The sequence below is a fragment of the Pristiophorus japonicus genome, chromosome 5 (assembly GCF_044704955.1).
Source record: "Pristiophorus japonicus isolate sPriJap1 chromosome 5, sPriJap1.hap1, whole genome shotgun sequence".
NCBI classification, from domain to species: domain Eukaryota; kingdom Metazoa; phylum Chordata; class Chondrichthyes; family Pristiophoridae; genus Pristiophorus; species Pristiophorus japonicus.
The window spans coordinates 296,834,805-296,853,023 of record NC_091981.1 but is presented as its reverse complement, the minus strand read 5'-3'; the positions used below and the strand labels follow the sequence as shown (position 1 = coordinate 296,853,023).

Here is an 18,219-nt window from a genome sequence, read left to right as displayed (position 1 = left end):
TTGAGGGATAAATATTGGCCCCAGGACAGCGGGGATAACTCCCCTGCTCTTCTTCAAAATAGTGCCGCGGCCACCCGAGAGCAGACGGGAACCTCGGTTTAACATCTCAGCCGGCAGTGCCGCACTCCCTCAGCGCTGCACTGGGAGTGTCAGCCTAGATTTATGTGCTCAAGTTCCTGGAGTGGGACTTGAACCCCCACCCTTCTGACTCAAGAGGCGAGAGTGCTGCCTACTGAGCACAGCTTTGTGTTCTTAAAGTGTGGTGAATAAAGTGAATTAAAAAAGAAAAACAGCACTAATTATTAATGAATGAAAACATTTCTCTCTGTTTAAAAAAGGGGGCAGGCAAAAGGCAGGTAACTATAGGCCGGTTAGTTTAACATCTGTAGCGGGGAAAATGTTTGAAACTATCATTAAGGAAGAAATAGCGGGACATCTAGATAGGAATAGTGCAATCAAGCAGACGCAGCATGGATTCATGAAAGGGAAATCATGTTTAACTAACTTACTGGAATTCTTTGAGGATATAACGAGCATGGTGGATAGAGGTGTACTGATGGATGTGGTGTATTTAGATTTCCAAAAGGCATTCGATAAGGTGCCACACAAAAGGTTACTGCAGAAGATAAAGGTACGCGGAGTCAGTGGAAATGTATTAGCATGGATAGAGAATTGGCTGGTGAACAGAAAGCAGAGAGTCGGGATAAATGGGTCCTTTTGCGGTTGGAAATCGGTGGTTAGTGGTGTGCCACAGGGATCGGTGCTGGGACCACAACTGTTTACAATATACATAGATCACTTAGAAGAGGGGAAAGAGTGTAGTGCAACAAAATTTGCAGATGACACTAAGATTAGTGGGAAAGCGGGTTGTGTAGAGGATACAGAGAGGCTGCAAGGAGATTTGGATAGGTTAAGCAAATGGGCTAAGGTTTGGCAGATGGAATACAATGTCGGAAAGTGTGAGGTCATCCACCTTGGGAAAAAAAAGTGAAAGGGAATATTATTTGAATGGGGAGAAATTACAGCATGCTGTGGTGCAGAGGGACCTGGGGGTCCTTGTGCATGAATCCCAAAAAGTTAAGTTTGCAGGTGCAGCAGGTAATCAGGAAGGCGAATGGAATGTTGGCCTTCATTGCGAAAGGGATGGAGTACAAAAGCAGGGAGGTCTTGCTGCAACTGTATAAGGTATTGGTAAGGCCGCACCTGGAGTACTGCGTGCAGTTTTGGTCACCTTACTTAAGGAAGGATATACTAGTTTTGGAAGGGGTACAGAGACGATTCACTAGGCTGATTCGAGAAATGAGGGGGTTACCTTATGATGATAGATTGAGCAGACTGGGTCTTTACTCGTTGGAGTTCAGAAGGATGAGGGGTGATCTTATAGAAACATTTAAAATAATGAAAGGGATAGACAAGATAGAGGCAGAGAGGTTGTTTCCACTGGTAGGGGAGTCTAGAACTAGGGGGCACAGCCTCAAAATACGGGGGAGCCAATTTAAAACCGAGTTGAGAAGGAATTTCTTCTCCCAGAGGGTTGTGAATCTGTGGAATTCTCTGCCCAAGGAAGCAGTTGAGGCTAGCTCATTGAATGTATTCAAGTCACAGATAAGGAAATTAAGGGTTACGGGGAGCGGGCGGGTAAGTGGAGCTGAGTCCACGACCAGATCAGCCATGATCTTATTGAATGGCGGAGCAGGCTAGATGGCCTAGTCCTGTTCCTAATTCTTATGTTCTTATGGAAGGCTAGAGGTTGACTGACGTCATTGCTTGGTCAACCTCTCCCCCCCCCCCCCCCCCTCCAATTCTCTCCTTTTCCACCAATCACATCCGCGGGGCGGAAGCGCCCAATCAGAGCACGGAATTGCCGGCGGTGGGGTTCTTCCCGGCCTCTCCCCCTCCGGCCAGCACGGCCGGCTGCGATTGGCGGCCGCGAGTAAGGCGGCGTTCGATTGGAGCGCTGCGACCGGCGTTGCGTCACAGAAGGAGGAGACGAAAAAGAGAAGAAGAAAAACAAAGATGGCGGGCTGAGGCTGTGCTTTCCCCCGGTCGGCTGCTTGTGAACCGGTGGGGGAAAGAAAGAGCGCAGGGGGGAACATAATTTACCTCAGAAAATTCATTTTAACCTCATTTTAAATCGAAAGACCCTAACTTTAAAAAAAATTGAGGGGTTTAAAAAAAAAGTATCCTTACATAGCGCGATTTTTAAATTTTCTTTTTTTTAATATATATATATAAAAATGTCGGCGGTGGAAGAGCGAGAAGCGGCGCCCGCGGCCTCCGGGGCCGGGGTGGTCGGTGGCGGAGCGGCGGCGGCGGTGATGATGATGGCGGCGGCCTCGGGCCCCTCCGACCCCCTGCAGCATCACGGCGCGTCCAACTCGCAGGAGCTGCACCACCGGCCGGAGCTGGAGGAAGGGCCGAGCTCCAAGAAGCGGGCTCGGCTGGACGCCGGCTCGGGCTCGGCGGCCAGCAGCGCGGCGAGCGGCGGCCCGGCGGCGGCCAAGGCCGGGGGCGAGAACAAGCTGGAGGAGAGGCTGTACTCGGTGCTGTGCTGCACCGTGTGCCTGGACCTGCCCAAGGCCTCCGTCTACCAGGTATACACACACACACACACACACACACACATCTCCATCATCATCATAGGCAGTCCCTCGGAATCGAGGAAGACATGCTTCCACTCTTAACATGAGTCCTTTTTTAAAAGGTGGCTGAACAGTCCAATACGAGAACCACAGTCCCTGTCACAGGTGGCACAGACAGCCCTTTGAGGGAAAAGGGGGTGGGCGGGTGGGGACCGCTGTGCCCGCCGCCGCTTGCGCTTGGTCTCTGCGCGCTCTCGGCCGAGCAGCTCCTCCCGGAGTCACAGTGCGGATTCCGTCCCCGGCGGGGCACAACGGACATGGCTTTTACAGCGCGACAGCTGCAGGAAAAACGCAGGGAACAGGACCAGCCCTTATATATGGTACGCACGCACACACAGACACCCCACGACCGCCGAACCAGTGCGGTAGCAGCCTGCGCCCGCACTCCAGCCCGAACCAGCAATTCCAAAACCTCTTTTTCTTAATTTAAAATACAAGCTAAATTCTCCCTTTTATCATCAGTGTAGAACACAGGCTGTACCATCTGACTGGACTGATCAGCTACCCAATGTTTATATCTATGTGTGTATATGTGTATTTTTAATAATTTATACATATTAGACATAAAATATTGTCATCATGGGAATGCAACATTCACAGAGCACTGTAAAAGATCATTTGGCAATATAATGTGTGTGTGAGCCTGTCTTTGGGTGTGATATGTTTTATAACTGTGATTGGAGTAAATCACATGTAAAATGTAGTCACATCACGAGGTCTGTGTAAAATTAGTTTTTAAAAACCAATTTTTATATTCCATTCGGTATGTAGTGTTGGTTTGTTATTTGAGTTTCCTGGCGATTTGTATTGTCGAAAGGGTTGGGTGGTGGTTTGGGATATTAATTCATGTTTCAATCAATGCAGGCATCTTGACGATGAGCTACACTCCTTGCAACTGTCGTCTACCAAAGAGGTGGAATGGACGTACCCAGCATATATATGTGTGTGCGCCTGTTCGTGCCAGAATACGGCGAACCTCAAAAAAGACTCTCTTTAGTGCTGATCATATTCTCGACAGCGCACAGTGCGGTGGGGTTGTTTCATTAATTTTTTCTTGCAATCGTAGTGAAAGGCAGTCTGTTGCTTGGCACTTAGAGGGGCAGGTCTAGCGTGGTTATGTTTTATGTAGCTTCACTGGCGATCATGACACTTTGACCAGGTCCAAGCAAGGCAATGGCTAATTCTGTGGGGCTCTCCCTTTAAATAAAAGTAAACAATGTGGCCTATATTTAACGATACGTTCTTTGTGGGTGGGTGGGTGGGGCTGAGACAAAGTTCAAGGATATTTTGGTCTGAAACCCATACCTCAAGGTTTACGACCTCATCTGTAACCCTTTTGATCATATGCCCTTGTAACTTGCTCATTGGTCATTCATTCTAAATATGCATTCTGAAGATGGCTTATAGTCTGGCTGAATTTGCAAAATGGCAAGCGTCCTCTGTAAATGTGTTCAGAGATCTGTTGTGAATGAAGCATGTTGGTTTTATAGTACAGTCATTGTAATAAACGTCACGTTGCATAATCCCATTTTAAGCACAGCTGCTGTTTCTCTACTTCTATGGATGTGCACAGTTCCTTTGTATTTAGATATTGATTCAGGGGCTTGGTGATGGTGGGGAACCTATCCTTGGCTGAGACAATGTCACAAGCACAAAGCATTAGAAATGTATGTGTAAGGAATTAAATTCACGTTCCAGTAAATTGCAAGGCCAATTTTGAGATTTATCTCTTCAAAAGAAATGGCGAGGAAATGTGAATGAAGGGAGCTCTTTGCTGAGAATTGTCACTTCATCGGTTCCTCTCAGTTTAGCTCCTGACTGCAGCAATTCCGAATCAGGCCAGCAGCACTGCATCAGACATTCTGATCGCTTCATTACATGCCGTATTATTAACCCTTCTCCACGTCGGTCACTATCGTTGCAGCAAAGCCCCATACCATCAAGGTTGCAGTTCTTTTAAGTTTCCACAAATCTTCAGTTTAAAAAAAACAGTTGCACAGATCTTTAAATTGCTCCGTTTCATAATTTTGAAAAAGGTATTGAGCAAAAAAACCTCTCGCGTCTTGTGATTTGCAGTAGCTGTGTGTGTGTGTGTGTGTGTGTGTCTGGAATCTGACAATCCTAGTGTTTAAAGTGTTAAGCTAGTAGTGGAATTGGAGACAAGGCTGTACTGCCTGTGTGGATCCTCTGGGGGAAGGGGGGTTGGGAGGAGGAAATGGAAGGAGCTGTGACTGTATTAGAAACAAATACCGGTACTCCACAGTGCAGTTAGAATGCCATCCTGCGATTGTATGAAGCGCTTCAGAGACTGAGGTGAAATAATGTAGGTGGATTCATTGTTGTAAATTTGGAGGACTGGTTGCTGTCAAGAGATTTGCTCAAGGCTTGTAACTGTTCATTTTATATCAATTTAATTGAAGCCTGCTGCATGGGAGCAAGGATAGTACTGCATCAAACTGGAAATCAGGCAAAGGCGTTTGTTTATATTTAGCCCCTGTGGTTGTAAAATAAACTGGAGGAGGATCTTCTGTGATGGCTGTGCTTTCGACCCTCTGCCCATCCCCCATCGTTTATCTTCCATCTTGTCTTCTCTCGATTTGCTGAAAAGAATTTGAATTCTATGTGTGCTGTTTCTTCGTTCATTGGGTTCTCGTAAAATGAAATTAGTGGTATAATTTCATTCCTGACGTTGGTGAGAGTTTGACATTGAGATTGCAGGTGTGAATACCAGAAAGTTGTGAAAATAAACACAGACCTTGTTTAAAAATAGCACAACAAAACATTACATTGTTGGAACAGCAATGTCCAAACTTACGAGGGTGATGATTCGAGTTTGACCATCCAACCATTTCGCACAATCACCATAATCGGGAAGTACAATTAAAATATCTCGGTAAGGACTTCTGAACCAGCACTGCATCATCATCATAGGCATTCCCTCGAAATCGAGGAAGACTTGCTTCCACTCTAAAAGTGAGTTCTTGGGTGACTAAACAGTCCAATACGGGAACCACAGTCTTTGTCACAGGTGGGACAGACAGTGGTTGAGGGAAGGGGTGGGTGGGACTGGTTTACCGCACACTCCTTCCGCTGTCTGCGCTTGCTTTCTGCATGTTCTCGGTGACGAGACTCGAGGTGCTCAGTGCCCTCCCGGATGCTCTTCCTCCACTTTGGCCAGGGGCTTCCAGGTGTCGGTGGGGATGTTGCATTTTATCAAGGAGGCTTTGAGGGTGTCCTTGAATCGTTTCCTCTGTCCACCTGGGGCTCGCTTGCCGTGTAGGAGTTCCGAGTAGAGCGCTTGCTTGGGAGTCTTGTGTCAGACATGCGAACAATGTGGCTCGCCCAACGGAGCTGGTCATGGCAAGTGTGGTCAGTGCCTCGATGTTGGCCTGATTGAGAACGCTAACGTTGGTGCATCTGTCCTCCCAGGGGATTTGCAGGATCTTGCGGAGACATCGTTGGTAGTATTTCTCCAGCGATTTCTTAGACAGTTTCTTAAACGATAAGGGGTTATGGGGAGCGGGCGGGAAAATGGAGCTGAGTCCATGATCAGATCAGCCATGATCTTATTGAATGGCGGAGCAGGCTCGAGGGGCCGTATGGCCTACACCTGTTCCTATTTCTTATGTTATGATTTGAGGTGTCTACTGCACATGGTCCACGTCTCTGAGCCATACAGGAGGGCGGGTATTACTACAGCCCTGTAGACCATAGACCAGCACTGCAGCAAGCTAAGATTTATACAACTCTAAATACAGCTGGTAATCACTCGCATTCTTGCATCAGTGGTGATTTTACACTTTTCTGGACCACCTCTGACAGCTGTCAGAAATGTGTTGCTTTTACTTTTTAAAAAAAAAATGTACTTAGATGAACATGATGGAACGAAAAACATGTACGTAAAGGAATCACTGCATCGTGCATTTATATATCATTTTTAACGTAGTAAAACATCTCTAGGAGATTCACAGGGAGCATTATCGGGAAAAAATTGACACTGAGCCACGTGGCAGATGAGAAGTAGGTTTTAAGGAGCGTCTTAAAGGAGGAGAGAGATGTTTTGGGAGGGAATTGCCTGGGCAGCTGAAGGCACATAAGAACATAAGAAGTAGGAGTAGGCCCTCTGGCCCCTCGAGCCTGCTCTACCATTTAATACAATCATGGCTGATCTGATCATGGACTCAGCTCCACTTCCCTGCCCGCTCCCAATAACCCTTTATTCCCTTATTGCCCAAAAATCTGTCTATCTCCGCCTTACATATATTCAATGACCCAGCCTCCACAGCTCTCTGGGGCAGAGAATTCCACAGATTTACAACCCTCAGAGAAGAAATTTCTCCTCATAGTTTTAAATGGGCGTCCCCTTATTCTGAGACTTTGTCCCCTAGTTTTAGTTTCCTCTGAGTGGAAATATTCTCTCTGCATCCACCTTGTCGAGCCCCCGCATTATCTTATATGTTTCGATAAGATCACACCTCATTCTTCTGAACTCCAATGAGTATAGGCCCAACTTATTCAACCTATCTTCATAAGTCAACTCCCTCATCTCCAGAATCAACCGTGAACCTTCTTTGAACAACCTCCAATGCAAGTATATCCTTCCTTTAAATACGGAAACCAAAACTGCACGCAGTACTCCAGGTGTTGCCTCACCAATACCCTGTACAGTTGTACCAGGACTTCCCTGCTTTTAAACTCCATCCTCCTTGCAATAAAGGCCAACATTCCATTTGCCTTCCTGATCACTTGCTGTACCTGTATACTAACTTTTTGTGTTTCATGCGCAAGGACCCCCAGATCCCTCTGTACTGCAATTTTTCTCCATTTAAATTATAATTTGCTTTTCAATTTTTTTGTGCCAAAATGGATAACCTCACATTTGCCCATATACTCCATCTGCCAAATTGTTGCCCACTCACTTAGCCTGTCTATATCCCTTTGCAGATTTTTTGTGTCCTCCTCACAATTTGCTTTCCCACCCATCTTTGTATCATCAGCAAACCTGGCTACATTACACTCGGTCCCTTCATAATATAAGAACATAAGAATTAGGAACAGGAGTAGGCCATCTAGCCCCTCGAGCCTGTTCCGCCATTCAATAAGATCATGGCTGATCTGGTCGTGGACTCAGCTCCACTTACCTGCCCTCTCCCCGTAACCCTTAATTCCCTTATTGCTTAAAAATCTATCTATCTTTGACTTGAAAACATTCAATGAGCCATCCTCAACTGCTTCCTTGGGCAGAGAATTCCACAGATTCACAACCCTCTGGGAGAAGAAATTCTTTCTCAACTCGGTTTTAAATTGGCTCCTCCGTCTTTTGAGGCTGTGCCCCCTAGTTCTAGTCTCCCCCACCAATGGAAACAACCTCTCTGCCTCTATCTTGTCTATCCCTTTCATGATTTTAAATGTTTCTATAAGATCACCCCTCATCCTTCTGAACTCCCAACGAGTAAAGACCCAGTCTACTCAATCTATCATCATAAGGTAACCCCCTCATTTCTCGAATCAGCCTAGTGAATCGTCACTGTACCCCTTCCAAAGCTAGTATATCCTTAAGTAAGGTGACCAAAACTGCATACAGTACTCCAGGTGCGGCCTTACCAATACCTTATACAGTTGCAGCAACACCTCCCTACTTTTGTACTCCATCCCTTTTGCAATGAAGGCCAACATTCCATTTGCCTTCCTGATTACCTGCTGCACCTGCAAACTAACCTTTTGGGATTAGGTCCCTCTGCACCACAGCATGTTGTAATTTCTCCCCATTCAAATAATATTCCCTTTTACTGTTTTTTTTTTCTCCCAAGGTGGATGACCTCACACTTTCCGACATTGTATTCCATCTGCCAAACCTTAGCCCATTTGCTTAACCTATCCAAATCTCCTTGCAGCCTCTCTGAGTCCTCTACACAACCCGCTTTCCCACTAATCTTAGTGTCATCTGCAAATTTTGTTGCACTACACTCTGTCCCCTCTTCTAGGTCATCTATGTATATTGTAAACAGTTGTGGTCCCAGTACTGATCCCTGTGGCACACCACTAACCACTGATTTCCAACCGGAAAAGGACCCATTTATCCCGACTCTCTGCTTTCTGTTCGCCAGCCAATTCTCTATCCATGCTAATACATTTCCTCTGACTCCACGTACCTTTATCTTCTGCAGTAACCTTTTGTGTGGCACCTTATCGAATGCCTTTTGGAAATCTAAATACACCATATCCATCGGTACACCTCTATCCACCATGCTCGTTATATCCTCAAAGAATTCCAGTAAGTTAGTTAAACATGATTTCCCTTTCATGAATCCATGCTGTGTCTGCTTGATTGCACTATTCCTATCCAGATGTCCCGCTATTTCTTCCTTAATGATAGTTTCAAGCATTTTCCCCACTACAGATGTTAAACTAACCGGCCTATAGTTACCTGCCTTTTGCCTGCCCCCTTTTTTAAACAGAGGCGTTACATTAGCTGCTCTCCAATCCGCTGGTACCTCCCCAGAGTCCAGAGAATTTTGGTAGATTATAACAAATGCATCTGCTATAACCTCCGCCATCTCTTTTAATACTCTGGCATGCATTTCATCAGGACCAGGGGACTTGTCTACCTTCAGTCCCATTAGTCTGTCCAGCACTACCTCCCTAGTGATAGTGATCATCTCAAGGTCCTCCCTTCCCACATTCCTATGACCAGCAATTTTTGGCATGGTTTTTGAGTCTTCCACTGTGAAGACGGAAGCAAAATAATTGTTTAAGGTCTCAGCCATTTCCACATTTCCCATTATTAAATCCCCCTTTTCATCTTCTAAGGGACCAACATTTACTTTAGTCACTCTTTTCCATTTTATATATCTGTAAAAGCTTTTACTATCTGTTTTTATGTTTTGTGCAAGTTTACCTTCGTAATCTATCTTCCCTTTCTTTATTGCTTTTTTAGTCATTCTTTGCTGTTGCTTAAAATTTTCCCAATCCTCTAGTTTCCCACTAACCTTGGCCACCTTATAGGCATTAGTCTTTGATTTGATACTTTCCTTTATTTCCTTGATTATCCACGGCTGGTTATCTCTTCTCTTGCCGCCCTTCTTTTTCACTGGAATATATTTTTGTTGCGCATTATGAAAGAGCTCCTTAAAAGTCCTACACTGTTCCTCAATTGTGCCACCGTTTAGTCCTTGTTTCCAGTCTACTTTAGCCAACTCTGCCCTCATCCCACTGTAGTCCCCTTTGTTTAAGCATAGTACGCTCGTTTCTGACACAACTTCATCATCCTCAATTTGTATTACAAATTCAACCATATTGTGATCACTCATTCCGAGAGGATCTTTTACGAGGAGATCGTTTATTTTTCCTGTCTCGTTACACAGGACCAGATCCAAAATGGCTTGCTCCCTTGTAGGCTCTGTTACATACTGTTCTAAGAAACAATCCCGTATGCATTCTATGAAATCCTCCTCCAGGCTACCCCCTGCGATTTGATTTGACCAATCGATATGTAGGTTAAAATCCCCCATAACTACTGCTGTTCCTTTTTCACATGCCTCCATTATTCCCTTGATTATTGCCTGCCCCACCATGAAGTTATTATTTGGGGGCCTATAAACTACGCTGACCAGTGACTTTTTCCCCTTGCTATCTCTAATCTCCACCCACAATGATTCAACATTTTGTTCATTGGAGCCAATATCATCCCTCAACTGCCCTGATATCATCCTTTATTAACAGAGCTACCCCACCTCCTTTCCCTTCTTGCCTATCTTTCTGAATCGTCTGATACCCCTGCATGTTTAATTCCCAGTCTTGGCCACCTTGCAACCATGTTTCTGTAATGGCCACCAAATCATACCCATTTGTAATGATTTGTGCCGTCAACTCATTTACTTTATTTCTAATGCTGTGTGCATTTAGGTAGTGTTTTCATCCTAATTTTTAAACCATGATTTTTAGTTTTTACCCCTCCTGCAGCCCTTTTATATTCAGTGGCCCTTTTTTGTTTCTTGCCTTTTGGTTTCTCTGCCCTCCACTTTTACTCATCTCTTTTCTGTCTTTTGTTTTTGTCTCCTTTTTGTTTCCCTCTGTCTCCCTGTATTGGTTCCCATCCCCCTGCCATATTAGTTTAACTCCTCACCAACAGCACTAGCAAACACTAGGACATTGGTTCCGTTCCTGCCCAAGTGCAGACCGTCCGGTTTGTACTGGTCCCACCTCCCCCAGAACCTGTTCCAATGCCCCACGAATTTGAATCCCTCCCTACTACACCACTGCTCAAGCCACGTATTCATCTGTGCTATCCTGCGATTCCTACTCTGACTAGCACGTGGCACTGGTAGCAATCCCGAGATTACTACTTTTGAGGTTCTACTTTTTAATTTAACTCCTAGCTCCTTAAATTCGTCTCATAGGACCTTATCCCTTTTTTTACCTATGTCGTTGGTACCAATGTGCACCACCACAACTGGCTGTTCTCCCTCCCTTTTCAGAATGTCCTGCACTCGCTCGGAGACATCCTTGACCCTTGCACCAGGGAGGCAACATACCATCCTGGAGTCTCGATTGCAGCCGCAGAAACGCCTATCTATTCATCCAAGTCATTAATATAGATTGTAAATAGTTGACGTCCCAGCAGCACCCCACTAGTTACTGTTTGCCACCAGAAAATGACCCATTTATCCCGACTCTCTGTTTCTGTTAGTTAGCCAATCCTCTATCCATGCTAATATACTACCCCCCCAACCCCGTGAACTATTATCTTGTGCAGTAACCTTTTATCGAATGCCTTCTGGAATTCCAAATACATCACATCCACTCGTTGCCTCTTATCCATCATGTTCCTTACATCCTCAAAGAACTCCAGCAAATTTGTCAAACATGACTTCCCTTTCATAAAACCATGCTGAGTCTGCTTGATTGAATTATGCTTTTCCAAATGTCTGCTACTGCTTCCTTAATAATGAACTCCAGCATTTTCCCAACGACAGATGTTAGACTAACTATAGTTTCCTGCTTTTTGTCTGGCCCCTTTTTTATATAGGGTGTTACATTTTCGGTTTTCCAATCCGCTGGGACCGCCCCAGAATCCAGGGAATTTTGGTAGATTACAACCAATGCGGCCACTTCTTTTAAGATCCTAGGATGTAAGTCATCAGATCCCGGAGACTTGTCCGCCTTTAGTCCCATTATTTTACAGAGTACTATTTCTTTAGTGATAGTGATTGTATTAAGTTCCTCCTTCCCTATAGCCCCATGATTATCCACTATTGGGATGCTTTTAGTGTTTTCTACCATGACAAACGTAGGTCCCCTGCAGTCAGAATCAGGGGAAGTCATAACGGGAAACAAAGAAATGGCAGACCAATTGAACAAGTACTTTGGTTCAGTATTCACTAAGGAGGACGCAAACAACCTTCCGGATATAAAAGGGGTCAGAGGGTCTAGTAAGAAAGAGAAACTGAGGGAAATCCTTATTAGTCGGGAAATTGTGTTGGGGAAATTGATGGGATTGAAGGCCGATAAATCCCCAGGGCCTGATGGACTGCATCCCAGCGTACTTAAGGAGATGGCCTTGGAAATGGTGGATGCATTGACAATCATTTTTCAACATTCCATAGACTCTGGATCAGTTCCTATGGAGTGGAGGGTAGCCAATGTAACCCCACTTTTTTAAAAAAAGGAGGGAGAGAGAAAACAGGGAATTATAGACTGGTCAGCCTGACATCGGTAGTGGGTAAAATTATGGAATCAATTATTAAGGATGTCATAGCAACGCATTTGGAAAGAGGTGACATGATAGGTCCAAGTCAGCATGGATTTGTGAAAGGAAAATCATGCTTGACAGATCTTCTGGAATTTTTTGAGGATGTTTCCAGTAGAGTGGACAAGGGAGAACCAGTTGATGTGGTGCATTTGGACTTTCAGAAGGCGTTCGACAAGGTCCCACACGAGATTAATGTGCAAAGTTAAAGCACATGGGATTGGGGGTAGTGTGCTGACGTGGATTGAGAACTGGTTGGCAGACAGGAAGCAAAGAGTAGGAGTAAATGGATACTTTTCAGAATGGCAGGCAGTGACTAGTGGGGTACCACGAGGTTCTGTGCTGGGGCCCCAGCTGTTTACATTGTACATTAATGATTTAGACGAGGGGATTAAATGTAGTATCTCCAAATTTGCGGATGACACTAAGTTGGGTGGCAGTGTGAGCTGCAAGGAGGATGCTATGAGGCTGCAGAGTGACTTGGATAGGTTAGGTGAGTGGGCAAATGCATGGCAGATGAAGTATAATGTGGATAAATGTGAGGTTATCCACTTTGGTGGTAAAAACAGAGACAGACTATTATCTGAATGGTGACAGATTAGGAAAAGGGGAGGTGCAACGAGACCTGGGTGTCATGGTACATCAGTCATTGAAGGTTGGCATGCAGGTACAGCAGGCGGTTAAGAAAGAAAATGGCATGTTGGCCTTCATAGCAAGGGAATTTGAGCACAGGGGCAGGGAGGTGTTACTACAGTTGTACAGGGCCTTGGTGAGGCCACACCTGGAGTATTGTGTACAGTTTTGGTCTCCTAACTTGAGGAAGGACATTCTTGCTATTGAGAGAGTGCAGCGAAGATTCACCAGACTGATTCCCGGGATGGTGGGACTGACATATCAAGAAAGACTGGATCAACTGGGCTTGTATTCACTGGAGTTCAGAAGAATGAGAGGGGACCTCATAGAAACGTTTAAAATTCTGATGGGTTTAGACAGGTTAGATGCAGGAAGAATGTTCCCAATGTTGGGGAAGTCCAGAACCAGGGGTCACAATCTAAGGATAAAGGGAAAGCCATTTAGGACCGAGATGAGGAGAAACTTCTTCACCCAGGGAGTGGTGAACCTGTGGAATTCTCTACCACAGAAAGTTGTTGAGGCCAATTCACTAAATATATTCAAAAAGGAGTTACATATAGTCTTTACGACTAGGGGGATATGGCGAGAAAGCAGGATAGGGTATTGAAGTTGCATGTTCAGCCATGAACTCATTGAATGGTGGTGCAGGCTCGAAGGGCCAAATGGCCTACTCCTGCACCTATTTTCTATGTTTCAATGAAGATGGATACAAAATATTTGTTCAATGTCTCTGCCATTTCCCTGTTCTCCATTATTAATTCCCCAGTCTCATCCTCTAAGGGACCAATATTTACTTTAGCCACTCTTTTCCTTTTTATGTACTTGTATAAACTCTTACTATCTTTTTATATTCCGTGCTAGTTTACTTTCATAATCTATCTTCCTTCTGTCATTTTTTTTAGTCGTTCTTTGCTGGCTGTTAAAAAATTTCCCAATCCTCTGGCCTCCCACTAGTCCTGGCCACATTGTATGCCCTTGTTTTCAATTTGATGCCATCCCTTATTTCCTTACTTAGCCATGGATGAGTATCTCTCCTCTCAGTCCTTCCTTCTCATTGGTATATATTTTTGTTGCGAGCTATGAACTATCTCCTTAAATGTCTGCCACTGCTCATCAACCGGCCCATACTTTAATCTATTTTCTCAGTTCACTTTAGCCAACCCTGCCTTCATACCTTGTAGTCTCCTTTATTTAAGCTTAGGACACTGGTTTGAGATCCAACTTTCTCACCCTCCAACTGAATTTGAAATTCAACCATGCTATGATCACTCATTCCTAGAGGATCCTTGACTAGGCACGGCTGTCAATAGTGGAATGATTAAAATCAGGGATGCGCAAGAGGCCAGATTTGGAGGAGTGAGGCGATCTTGGAAGGATGTAGGGCTGGAGGAGGTTACAGAGGTGAGGAGGGATTTAAAAAATAGGATGCAGATTTTTAAATTGAGGCATTGCCAGACTGTGAGTCAATGTGGGTCAGTGAGCACAGGGGTGATTAGCTGAATGTCCTCACCAACCTCCATTTGGACTCTTATCAAAGTTGTCCACCTCATTTACAGATCCTTCCAAGGCTTTACTACTTCTGCAACCTCCTCCCGTCACTCCTCTCTACCCTTGGGTCCTGTGATTCCTGCGTCCTGTACTGCACCACGTTGGTGGCAGAGCCTTTAGTCACCTCAGCCCCACTGTTTGGGACTCTCTCCCTGAAACGCTCTGCCTCTCCAATTCCCTCCCTGCCTTTAAAAGCCCTTTCAACCTGTCTTTTTGACATTGCTTTAGGTCACCTCAACCAACCGTTCCACTACTGCTCGATGCCCCATTTAGCCTCTTGAGAAGTGCTTTATGTTGTTGCCGACATTACAAGCATGCTATTGGGTGCATGTTGGTTTCACTAAATAGAAACCTGGTTGTTGAGGTGAGCAAGAAAATCTTTATTGATGGTCAGCTGGAACAGTCGGAGCAAAATGATGTTGCATAAACTGATTATGATCAATCAGCATGCTGACTTTCATTTTACCAAACACCACCTATGCAACAATGTCCATTTATATTGTCCTTTAACATAGTCCTGTGGCACTTCACATGTTTGTAATCTGACAAAAAATGACATCTATGCAAAGCAGGAGATATTGGGAGAGGTGAGTCAAAGCTTGGTCAGAGAAGTTGATAGGTTGCTGAGGGAAGTAAAGGTGGAAGTTCTGGCCACAACCTTCCAACCCTCCTTGGATATGGGAGTGGTGCCAGAGGACTAGAGGATTGCAAATGTTACACCCTTGTTTTCAAAAAAGGGGAGAAGGATCAGCCTAGTAACTACAGGCCAGTCAGCCCAACGGCGTTGGTAGGGAACCTTCTGGAGCCCGCAATGCAGGACAAAATTAATTGTCACTTGGAAAAACATGGGTTAATAAATGTCAGCCAAAATGGATTAGTTCAAGGAAAATCATGAAGTTGTTTGATGTAATCGAGGGGGTGATGAGGGTAGTGTGGTTGATGTGTATATAGACTTTCAAAAGGTGTTTGATAAAGTGCAACATAATAAATTTGTTAACAGAATTGAAGCCGATGGGATTCAAGGGGTGGTGGCAGCATGGTTATGGAATTGACTAAGGGACAGAAAGCAGAGAGTAGTGGCAAAAGGTTGTTTTTCAGACTGCCAAGATGTATACAGTGTCCTCCAGGGGTTGATATTAGGACCTCTTTTTGATATGTATTGATAACCTGGACTTCGGTACAGGGCATCATTTCAAAGTTTGCAGATGACAAACGAGGAAATGCAGTAAACAATGAGGAGCATAGTAGCATACTTCAAGAGGACATAGACAGAATGGTGAAACGGGCAGACACATGGCAGATGAACTGTAACACCAAGAGGTGTGAAGTGAAACATCTTTGTAGGAAGAACGATGAGAGGCAATAAAGGAAATAGTAAAATTTTAAAGGGAATTTGAAGGTGGCAGAACAAGTTGGCAAGAGTAATTTTTAAAATAAAACATATGGGACCCATGGCTTTATAAATGGAGGAATAGAGTACAAAATTAAGCCGGTTATGCTAAACCTTTTTCAATCAGTGGTTAGGCTTCGACTGGAGTATTGTGGGCACCATACTTGAAGAGGGATGTCAAGGCTTTGGAGAGGGTGCAGAGGAGATTTACTAAAATGGTACCAGGGATGAGGGGCTTAATTTATGTGAACAGGCTGGAGAAGCTGGGACAGTTCACCTTCGAGCAGAGAAGGATAAGGGGAGATTTGATAAAGGTGTTCAAAATAGTGAAGGGTTTCTCATGGGGTAAATCAGGAGAAATAGTGTCCACCGGCAGGAGAGTCAGTAATCAGAGGACATCGATTTAAAATAAGAGAATCAGAGGGGAGATGAGGAGAACTTGTTTATATGATCTGGAATTCACGACCTGAAGTTGGAAGCAGATTCAGCAGCAACTTTCAAAAGGGAATTGAAGGCGAAACATTTGCAGGGCTATGGAGAAAGAGCAGGGGGAATGGGACTAACTGAGTAGCTCTTTCAGAGAGCTGGCACAGGCACGTTAGGCTGGATGGCCTCCTTTGCTGAATGATTCTGTGATCAGTCGGTTTTAAGGAGCAACTTAAAGGAGAGAGGTGTGGAGCGGCAGATAGGTATAAAGAGGGAATTCCAGAGCTTGGGGCCTAGACAGCTGATGGTGCAACGAAGGGAATAGGGATAGGAAGCCAGAGTTGGAGGAATGCAGTGTTCTTAGAGGTTTATAGGGCTCGGAGGTTAGAGATAGGGAGTAGCGAGGCCATGAAGGGATTTGAACAGGAGGACAAGAATTTTAAAATCCATGTGTTGTTGGACTGAGAGCAATGTAGGTCAGCGAGCACAGTGTTGATGGTTTAACAGGACTAGGATACAGGCAGCATATGTACTACATGTGGTCACCTCTGTCTCACTGGACCCTCTTCTCCATTGTCACATCATATTTTGTACACTGGCAATATTTTGAATAGCTGTGCTGCTAGTTGAAAATACTGTAGCAGCACCCAATGGTCGTGACACTTGTTTGAATGTGGAGATCAGCTCGCTGCATTGCGAGTGCTGTCTCTGCTCAGTGTGAATTGATAGTCCCAAACCATCTCTGTCAATGTTTGTACACTGCATTTGTTTATCATCTTCCTTTTTTAGAAATTGAGGTGGAGAGGGAGGGAGAGGGAGGGAGAGTGTGTGTGTGAAAGGAGTAATATCTAGACAGCAAAAGCACATTTAATTTTTAACTGCATTTCCTTTGCGTGCTGTTTGTAACTAGCGAGCACAGACTGTGGATTCTTGTCTGACTGAGTAAAGGTGTTTCTCTGTTGTTGTCATCTTTGCATATTGTTAGTTTGGTCACTTTGTATTCAGCTATGTTACGTCGCATACTGTGAAACCTGTTGAATATTCCTCTTTGGCGATGGGTGTCGCTGATGCTTGTGGCACCTCAATGCCACTGGACCAAGACCTAGCTCTGTCAAGCCCATGCTTGACAAATCTTCTGGAATTTTTTGAGGATGTTTCCAGTAGAGTGGACAAGGGAGAACCAGTTGATGTGGTATATTTGGACTTTCAGAAGGCGTTCGACAAGGTCCCACACAAGAGATTGATGTGCAAAGTTAGAGCACATGGGATTGGGGGTAGTGTACTGACATTGATTGCGAACTGGTTGTCAGACAGGAAGCCAAGAGTAGGAGTAAATGGGTACTTTTCAGAATGGCAGGCAGTGACTAGTGGGGTACCGCAAGGTTCTGTGCTGGGGCCCCAGCTGTTTACACTACATTAATGATTTAGATGAGGGGATTAAATGTAGTATTTCCAAATTTGCGGATGACACTAAGTTGGGTGGCAGTGTGAGCTGCGAGGAGGATGCTGTGAGGCTGCAGAGCGACTTGGATAGGTTAGGTGAGTGGGCAAATGCATGGCAGATGAAGTATAATGTGGATAAATGTGAGGTTATCCACTTTGGTGGTAAAAACAGAGAGACAGACTATTATCTGAATGGTGACAGATTAGGAAAAGGGGAGGTGCAACGAGACCTGGGTGTCATGGTACATCAGTCATTGAAGGTTGGCATGCAGGTGCAGCAGGCGGTTAAGAAAGCAAATGGCATGTTGGCCTTCATAGCAAGGGGATTTGAGTACAGGGGCAGGGAGGTGTTGCTACAGTTGTACAGGGCATTGGTGAGGCCACACCTG

At 44.9% G+C, this 18,219-nt stretch overlaps 1 protein-coding gene across 2 annotated transcripts in view; it reads left to right on the top strand.

Annotated features, from left to right (window-relative positions):
• The first annotated feature begins 1,869 nt into the window (after nucleotides 1-1,869).
• Nucleotides 1,870-18,219, top strand: part of zftraf1 (zinc finger TRAF-type containing 1) — a 141,458-nt gene continuing 125,108 nt past the window's right edge. The window contains exon 1 of one of the 2 annotated variants that reach the window (XM_070881899.1): nucleotides 1,870-2,594. In XM_070881899.1, coding sequence (XP_070738000.1) covers nucleotides 2,238-2,594 — 357 coding nt within the window. In that variant the 5' untranslated portion in view covers nucleotides 1,870-2,237. The remainder of the gene's footprint in view (nucleotides 2,595-18,219) is intronic. The other variant, XM_070881898.1, reaches the window with a different exon arrangement.